This window comes from Arachis stenosperma, chromosome 6 (assembly GCF_014773155.1).
Source record: "Arachis stenosperma cultivar V10309 chromosome 6, arast.V10309.gnm1.PFL2, whole genome shotgun sequence".
NCBI lineage: Eukaryota > Viridiplantae > Streptophyta > Magnoliopsida > Fabales > Fabaceae > Arachis > Arachis stenosperma.
The window spans coordinates 136,579,767-136,588,720 of NC_080382.1; the positions used below are offsets into that span (position 1 = coordinate 136,579,767).

At 33.5% G+C, this 8,954-nt stretch overlaps 1 protein-coding gene across 2 annotated transcripts; it reads right to left on the reverse strand.

The window, feature by feature from the left end:
- Nucleotides 1-2,138: 2,138 nt before the first annotated feature.
- On the reverse strand, nt 2,139-7,682 carry LOC130932908 (elongator complex protein 6). 2 transcript variants are annotated; one of them, XM_057862367.1, is made up of 6 exons: nt 7,447-7,666; nt 7,083-7,379; nt 6,642-6,714; nt 6,065-6,264; nt 5,836-5,982; nt 2,139-2,797 (listed from the first exon to the last, which is right to left on the reverse strand). In XM_057862367.1, the coding sequence occupies exons 2-6, from the start codon at nt 7,320-7,322 to the stop codon at nt 2,675-2,677; spliced, it is 783 nt and encodes a 260-aa protein (XP_057718350.1). In that variant the 5' UTR covers nt 7,323-7,379; nt 7,447-7,666; the 3' UTR covers nt 2,139-2,674. The 2 variants fall into 2 exon arrangements, with proteins under 2 accessions (XP_057718350.1, XP_057718349.1); XM_057862366.1 differs by having other exon boundaries at nt 2,140-2,797; nt 7,083-7,356; nt 7,447-7,682.
- Between the last annotated feature and the right edge of the window lie 1,272 nt (nt 7,683-8,954).

An 8,954-nucleotide genomic window follows, 5' to 3' on the forward strand; every position in this document is an offset into this window, starting at 1 on the left:
AACACTTTAATCGGTTTAGATTTTTTATTGGAGTTACAAATCTCAATGACCAAAGAAGTCGATAAGTTGGACGCGCTAATTGTCACAAACCTATATTTGGATTAGATGACTCTCATGATCAAATATTTCAAATTCGATGTTCTCCCAGATAAAGAAAAAGAGGCGAAGAGACTCATAAAGGATGCATGGAACTATAACTTAGTTCAATGTACTCTATAGAAGAGGAATCTCCACATCTTTACTAAAGTGTGTCCCGACATCATTATAACAAGTTCTGTCGGTTTTCTTCTCACATGTCCAAACCACCTTAGACGCGATTCTATCATTTTTTTCACAATAGGCGCTACTCCAACTCTCTCTTATATCTTCATTCTTTATTCTATCCAATCACGTATGATCACTCATTCATTTCAACATCTTCATCTCTGCTACACTTAATTTATATTTGTGCTCCTCTTTGGCCGTCCAACACTCTGTACTAGCATAGCCAGTCTAATAGCAGTGCGATAGAATTTACCTTTAAATTTTAAAGGCACTTTTTTGTTATATATAAAACCAGATGCACTCTATCATTTTAACTAACCTGTTTAGATAATATGATTTACACCTGTTCAATATCTCTATTATTCTGATGCACCTAAGATACTTAAAACTTTTAACTTTTTTAGGATATTTTTTTCAATCTTCACCTTTATATTAGGGTTTTTCCTTCGCTGACCGAACTTACATTTCATATATTCTGTCTTACTACGACTTATGTGCGTAGATCATATACTTCTAAAATTTTTCTCTATAAATCTAATTTTTTATTTAGATCTTTTTTTCTCTGTATTAGTTCCATAAATTATCTTTTATTTATATATTCTTTTAAAATTATTTTTAATTTTTATTTATCATATTAATATTTTCTGATACTTTTTTATCATAACAATAAAAATGGTGGATAATTCTCGAAGAAGGCAAAAGATTATAATTAAGAGAGAGTAGAACTAATGCACTATCAATTTAAAAGTAACATTATTATTATTTTTTATGTTTTTTTTTAATTGATAACCTTAAAATGTGAATTTAAAAAGCATATTAACTGTATCTTTCCACTACATCAATAACTATTAATACCAACTTTTATACTTAAACTGTACATCTCAAAACTAAAATCTCTTTCATAATTAATCGAGACATTTATATAAGATGTGAATGGATATTTTCAATTTTTTATTTCATTTGAAAAAATAAAATATGATCTTTTACTATATATTTTGTAGATAAAACAAAAAAATATAAAAATATATACAAAAATATTAAAAAATTAGAAATTATATTTTATTCTTTTAATTGAAAAAAAAAACGAGAAGATGTATTTCATACTAATACATCTACATTTTCTCAACTAAAGGAAAATTCTGAGAGAATTTTTATGCTTAAACTTAAAGCATCTTTTTTTTTCCGTATAAAGAAGAACTAAGAAAGCAAAAAATAGAAAAAAAAAAAAGACATTAAACTAATGAATCAAATCGCACTGCATCAGGGAAGCAGATCCTTATTTGGAATGAGGCGATTCACATGAGTAAGTTGATCTTTAGCATCCTATTTAACGAGCTGCTCTGCAACCAAGTTTGTTGATCTATGAATTAGAGAAAACTTCATTAGTCCATCTCTTTCTATGAATTCAATAATCTTCTGAAGAACTCTTGTAAGTTTTATATCTAAACATTATACATTATACATGAGATCATCTTCTACTATTTCTAAGTTTTATATCATGCATGTTTTATATCTAACATCTTATACATGTATGCTTAATATCTAATTTTCTATTTTTTACATTATATATAAATATATGTGTGTATTGATTTAAATATTAGAATGTCTTTTACAATTAGATGTACTTTTACTTATTTCGTGTTTGACTTCAATCACGACCATAGAGAAATGAACTTTTAATAAACAACATTAAACTTAGAACAGATTCACTATTTTACCATCCGTTTCTAACTCTGAAAAATTTTAGATAAATTATAGATCATAATATTACTTTCGTCCCAAAATACTGTACGTACGATATTAGGGATTAAGAATTTTAAATCAATGTGATTGTTAAATACTAGTGTATTAATAGTCGTTAAAATGTCCATTAATCCATTTTTTTTATAAATTAATATAAATAATAATAAAAATTTTAGATGAACTAATACAGTAAACATATTACATTCAACCAAGAACTCATGGATTCACCTCAGCTTCCTACAAAAAACCACCCCGTATTCACCTTACGATAAATGCAAGACGCAAAGAACACCAAATTCAATATGGTCTTTCGTGCCTAAACATAATCGATCTAATAATTCAATATTTTGAATTTGTCATCTCTTAGCCAAATCTCGAGTGTTCCATCCACTCCTAAAACATAAAACCTTCAAAAAATTGGGCTACTATCCCAACTATTGAAGTGCCTACAGTCAACACGAGATCAGTTACCTTATTTGGTGGTTACCCCAGTCGTTTGTCCAAAAATAAAAAAGAAAACCCAACCATTTTTGTGTCAAAATAAAGAAGATCCTCATTGAAAGTAAGAATAGCTTCTTCCAAAACTAGCAAGTGTCTAACACAATAGATGCACAAATCACTGTCTCATTCAAGATTAAACAACTCTGTACAAGCATATTCTTCAGATCTAGGTTCTTGTGCCAGCGTAGAAGTACTCAATGTTATTTTCCTTGATCTTGAAATGAAAATTTTGAACCTTAATGGATGAAATTCCTTGCTGCTTTTGTGTTTCCTTATTTAAAACCATCACCTGAATCCAAAAAAGATGAATAATTAACAAGACAAAGTAACTAGACGTTAATGTGGTAAAATTCATGGTTCAGGCAACAGTTTTACCAATATTAAGTCACCATTAAACAGAAAAGAAAAATTATAAACTTCCATGCAAAGTGAAGCAATTGCTGCAGTTGCACTGTCACTAGAACATAATTCAACATTAGAAAGATTAACAATAAAGAGTTTCTTCCTTCTTTCCTATTTACTTGATAATTTGCAAGGATAAGAAAGCCTTAGCACATGAATTTACAATTCCATGTTGTTTATAGATTTTGCATATCAATTGCATTGTATAACTGCCATGCTTTATTTCAAAGATAAATTGAGCATGAAGCAACTAAAGCAAATTTTAAACTTCGTATGGGTGCAGTTAGAACAAATGAATGGAATGGAATTCATGTGGAACTGAAATAACTTGTTTGGAATAGAACAAAAATGAGAACCGATATAATTTTCCAAATCCATGTTGTTGAGTTAGAATTAATTTTAGTGTGATAATATGATGACAAACATTGTTATTGGGTTAAAAACCCAAAAATGTGCTAATGGGTTTATGAGTAGTGCAGGCCCAATATATTCACTCAGCCCACATCATGAAGGTTCAGCAAAAACTCCACAATGCTCAAATCAAAGCTTCAGCCCAATGGTGATGGTGAGTACAAAAATCAGAATCACCATACCAAGAGAGATGGTTCAACATTGCATGGTTTGACTAAGGAAGCAAAAGCAAAAAGGGACAGTTGGCTACACTATGAAGAATGAGGGACAGCAAGGACATAAGGACAGCAAAAGATCAAACTGCACAAGATCATTAGCAAAGTTGGGTAGAACAAAACAAAAATGCAGAGCAACGGGCAGCTATTGTAATGGTGCAAAATGGAAACGAAAGCACGCCAGGAAAAGGACAGCTACAACAGGCAGAATCAGCAAAAAAAAAGAAGAGGCAGTGAACCAATTCAAAGAAGCAAGCTACTCACTATATAGCTGGCTCTCAACAACATTTGAAGAGTAAGGAAAATAGAGTGAAAATTTCAGAGCATCATCTTATACATGCAGAATTATTTTCCTTCATCTTTGTGCTTCATTTTAGATTTCATTGTTATAGCTATCTGATGTTTACCTTTCTGTAATTGAGAAAAAAGGCAAATCATGATGAGGTGAAAAATAAAAAAGCCATGAGAGAGAAGAGGCAAGAGAGATACGTTGAAAAAGCCAAAGATATTTTCTGTGTATTTGGTTCTTGATTGGACTAGGATTAGTTTCCCTTGCCAAGTTAGGATAGCACTTGGTGGCTGTTGAACCAGTTGGGTTCCCCTTAGCCAAGTTGGGACAGCACTTGGTGGTGACTAGACTTGGTTAGAAGCTTAGTGGTTGATACTAGATGAATTAGGTTGTAATTCATTGGTATTGGTGTATGTAATCAGTTTTGATTATCGTGAAAATTCCACCATGCTTGCCTGATTCTCTTCTTCCCTACTCTGTGCTGTTTTGGTTTTAGAGATAATATGAAAAAATTCTCCTGCATAATCTGCTTCTTGCCAGAGCAAAGAATTTTGTTTTTGAAACTAACTGGATTCAAACCCCCCTCCCCCCTCCCCCCTCTCAAGTTCTAGCATTACCATCACATGTAGTTCCACCTTTCCTGACTTCAAATCCTGTCACTTTTAATAGAATTTGTTGGGAAATGATTTGATTTAGATGACAAGAATGTAATAACATGGATCAGAGGAGATAATGTACAGGAAGGGTAGTCCAGTTACAGGGAGTTGGGGGTGTAGATCCTCTCAATTTAAAAATCCACACGATCATGTTAAACTCTATATACTCTTTTGGGACCCATGATGAGATTTTCACCAATGGTTGGACTCTCTTGTTTGGGGAGTGGAGAGGGCCATACTCTCTCAAACTACTTGAAGGTCTATTGTAAACATTCTTTTCACCTCTGCAGAGCTGCTTTAACCTAGAAGAGAGATATTGGATAACACAAGGTTCCATCACCAAACTTTTGACCTTGAATTGTTTGTTCATCTAACTTCTAACCTGAACTACCAATTGGTATCAAAGTTCCCATATTGATTTGACAGATAAGACAAACAAGGTAGCCTCCAATGTGAGACTTCCAAACACAACGAATATTTCAAGTTCATATGTTAAGCAGTGGTATAGTCAGGTAATTCATACAAGTTGAATGTTGCAGGTCTAGTGAACAGGTCAAGGAAGAAACTTTAGGAAGCTGTTGTAGGATGAATACCAAGAAAGAGGGTCAGAAGAGGCCTATCCTTTGATGTGAAGGGTATGTTTGCATGAAGGAACAGCTAAGGGTAATGCTGATACACTAGAATGTTACAGGAAGACAAATGTTACAGGAAGACAATTAAAGCAAGCCTCCAAATTACAACATTGTCATCAAAGTGGTCTCATATAAAGTGAGGCAGAAGGGTTACGGTTTCTTGATCACAGGTTATCTCACACAATTTCATCTCAAACAAGGTGGCTGAGGAAAACGAAGAGAAACTAATCATTATGTTTGGAAAACTCTATTGGGTTTGTGAAACATTTTGTTTTCATTTTCAATGTTTTTTGTTTTCAAGATTTTTTAAAGGAAAAAGTGAGAAGAAATATAAGATTTTATTGTTTTCAATTTTTTCTTCACAAATCCTTTTAAAAAAATGCTTTTACAAATCAACCAAGCTCTAAAGGTGCCTTGAGTACGTTCACACTTTTCTTGATTAAAAGTTGGCCTCTTCAGTCTCCTTAACTGCCACCCAAAACAATAATAGCGTAGTTGCAGGGTTTATTTGGCAAACAGATGAGTAAAATACATAAGGTTTGTAGAGTCTTAGCAATTAGTCATGAAAAGAAAGGAACTGCTGAGTGCCTTCTGGGTGTCAACATCTATCAAATAGAAGTCAAAGAGAGGTTGGTCTCGATCAAAAGATTTCATTACTTTCTAGCATGAACATTATAAATAACTGGTCTATGAACTTCTTAAAGAGAATGATAGAACCAAACCTGTCCATGCACATCTTTTGCTAAACCAGTAGCTAATGGATCAACCTTGACCAAGATGTCAGCAAGGTACTCTATCTCTAACATAAAGGCAGGCCTCTCTCCATCTGAATAAATATCTTGATGATTGAGTGCAACAAGTGCATAGCCCTGTGACAAGAAAAGAGAGGAAATAAAGAACAGAACCATATTAAAATGATCTAACAAACTGATCGAGCAAATGTTATCTTACATTTTCTGATGTTAGCGTATAGCAGTAATGCAGGAAGTCTAAAACATCATTTGATGAGCCATTAGCAGCAACTTCAAGGCACGAGATGTCATCTATGACAACAGTGACAAATTTCTTGTTTTCTGGATGTAATTCACTGATTGCTCTTTCAATTTTCTCAAAGACAGTAGCAAGTCCATCGTGCTTTGGTTTTCCTTCAACTGGTCATCAATAATGTCGGTGTTATTTGGCCATGTGTATGATCCTTCAGAGACAATGCAGATATTTCAATTTACTTACAGACTTACAGCCCCTAATGAATGGTAAGTTATAACAAAACGTTAAAACCATAAATGTTTTGTTTTCTTTTCCATGTTTCCTTTACAACATGTCGGAAACAAGAGACGGTGAAAAAGGTGACAATTTTTTGCTTAACTTTGAAAACAAGAAATGAAAACAAAATATGTTTTCTCGAACTAGAATAACCTAAGTATCTCAACTTACAAGCTTTATATCAATTAATTTTGTAAAAACAAATGGTTAGAAAAAGTTATAAACAGAATCAAAACAACCAAACATAAATAAATAATTTCCTCACCTGGACACTGCAACATAAGCATGTCAAGGAAAAAGAATCTCCCGTTATCTCTTTGAGAAGATAAGTTGCAACCCTACCATATGCAAATATGAATAATTCAAATACAATCCATAAAGAAAATAAAGGCATTTTATTTGTAAATAAACTGCAGACTCCTAGAAGTAACCAGTTAGCATGTAATCGAAGCACAGTTCAAGGTGTGGAAATGATGCAATTGATAGACAGAAATATTGGAAATGAGAAGAGTTTAAGTTTGATGCACTAATAACAACAGTTTAAAATCAACATTGTCCATTTGCATGTATGAAAACCCTAAACCCCTTCTACTAAGATGGTAATCCATAAACAATAACTGAATGTCTATGTAAAGTTTCTTCAGAACGGAAGTATTCAAAGTTAAATTCTAAGAAACAGCGATGTCGAGAGAGAGGAGAAAAGTACAAGCTTCCTGAGAACACGGTCGTAGTGGTTAATAGGATGAGCAAAAGCGAGGAAGATAACGGCAGAAGAAGGGCGAGAAGTGAACGAGCGCTTGAGAATGTGGTGAAGAACGAACGCACCACTGGTGTCAACACAATCCTCCACAAGCACGAAGCGACCGCACAGAGGCCATGGCTGCTGCGTCACGTTGCTGTGAAATCCCAATGCTTGATCCATAAGGTTCAGGCCCTGGTGTTCCATCTTCTGTTCTTCTATCGTGCTTTCTAGTTCAAGTCTAGGGCACAAAACAAAAGGAAGCTGAAAATTACAATTAATTAAACAATTCACATAGAGTGGAATGAACAAAGCTAAGAAAATGGAATACCAGTATCGGGTGTCTAAAAAGTGTTGTGTTGAGAAAGTGTTTCCAGGTTGGAGCGGTGCTAATAAGGAGAATCGGCGTTGTGCGGCGGCGGGGCCGTCGTCGTGGTTGGTCACAATTCACAACGCAGGCGGCCGGCGGTGGTGAGTCAGGGATGGGAAGAAAGCGGAGAAGACTTGTGCGGTCTGTGCTGCGGGGTGGCGGCCTATTCAGTGAAGTGAGTTTTTTTATCTTTTTTGGTTAGATGGATCGGATAACTCCTAATCTAGGGGTGTTTTTTTTAAGTTAGTTGACAGTAATGAATCAAAATGGGCCTAGGAATTATACGGCCCAATAAAGAATGAGATGGGGCTAAAAGGTGTTAAAGCAATTCGGGATACATCTCTGTGGCCCAATAAAGAATGAGATGGCCCTAATTTTTTTAATATTATATTTTGTTTGGTGACTACAAATTTTAATATTACATGCTAATACACAATGATACACACAAAATATATTTATTTTATTGTCTTGCCCAAAAATTAGGATAAAAATATTAGATATGAGACATGGATTCTTATCACGAATTTTATCTTCAATTTTTTTAATTTTATTTTCTATCATCTTCACCTTGAACACTAACGACTTCTTCATTATTAGAGGAATATTTATTATAAAAACAAAAATCTTTTTATCGATGTATTTATTATAAAAACATAAAATGTTAGAAAAACAGAAAATGATCTTTTAGCATATTTTTAACAAGTGTCCTTGTCTTAATAATATTCGTTAACAAAAACTAAAATTTATCCCAAACCATATGACAGTTCTAATAAAGCTTTTGTAGTCAACCAAGTTGGGTTGGTCTAGTGGTTAGCTCACTAGTCCGCTTAAATAAGTGTTGGGGGTTCGAATCTCGCTTTGTGCATGCAGCAACCCATTGGCCAGCGACAAACCCTTAAATGGAGCTCAGTACCGCGACGAATTAGTTCTTGACCTACCGGGTTGGGGGATACCGTGGGAAACAAAAAAAAAAAAGCTTTTGTAGTCAATAGTTATAGGAATGAATAAGTAGAAAATATCTTGAAAGATTTGTTTCAACAGGAAGATTCCTTTTATATTGAACAAATGTTTTAGTTTTAGCCGTGAGGGATTATAATACTAAGAAAATATCCTATAGAACAAAAAATTTTCAAAATTCTGAGGATTGACCCGAATATTATTAATCTCATATTACGATCATGCAAGTAAGAATTTTGACTACTACACAAAGTTGTCCATCAATTGTTAAGAAAAAAGAACCAATTTTTCAAAAAGTGGCTATCAGCAATTCAGCATCTGTGACAATTTATGCTAATAATAGAAGCAGCAGTATTTTTATATTCTATTCTCATTTTATAGTCGCCGCAAACAAATATCAACATATTCACAGGCCACGACTTTGTTGTGAATAAGACAGTAACTTAGTGAAACTTTGTCAAACAAGCTAAGTAATTTTATTCATGCATAATAATATTTTGTAGTATTTTGGT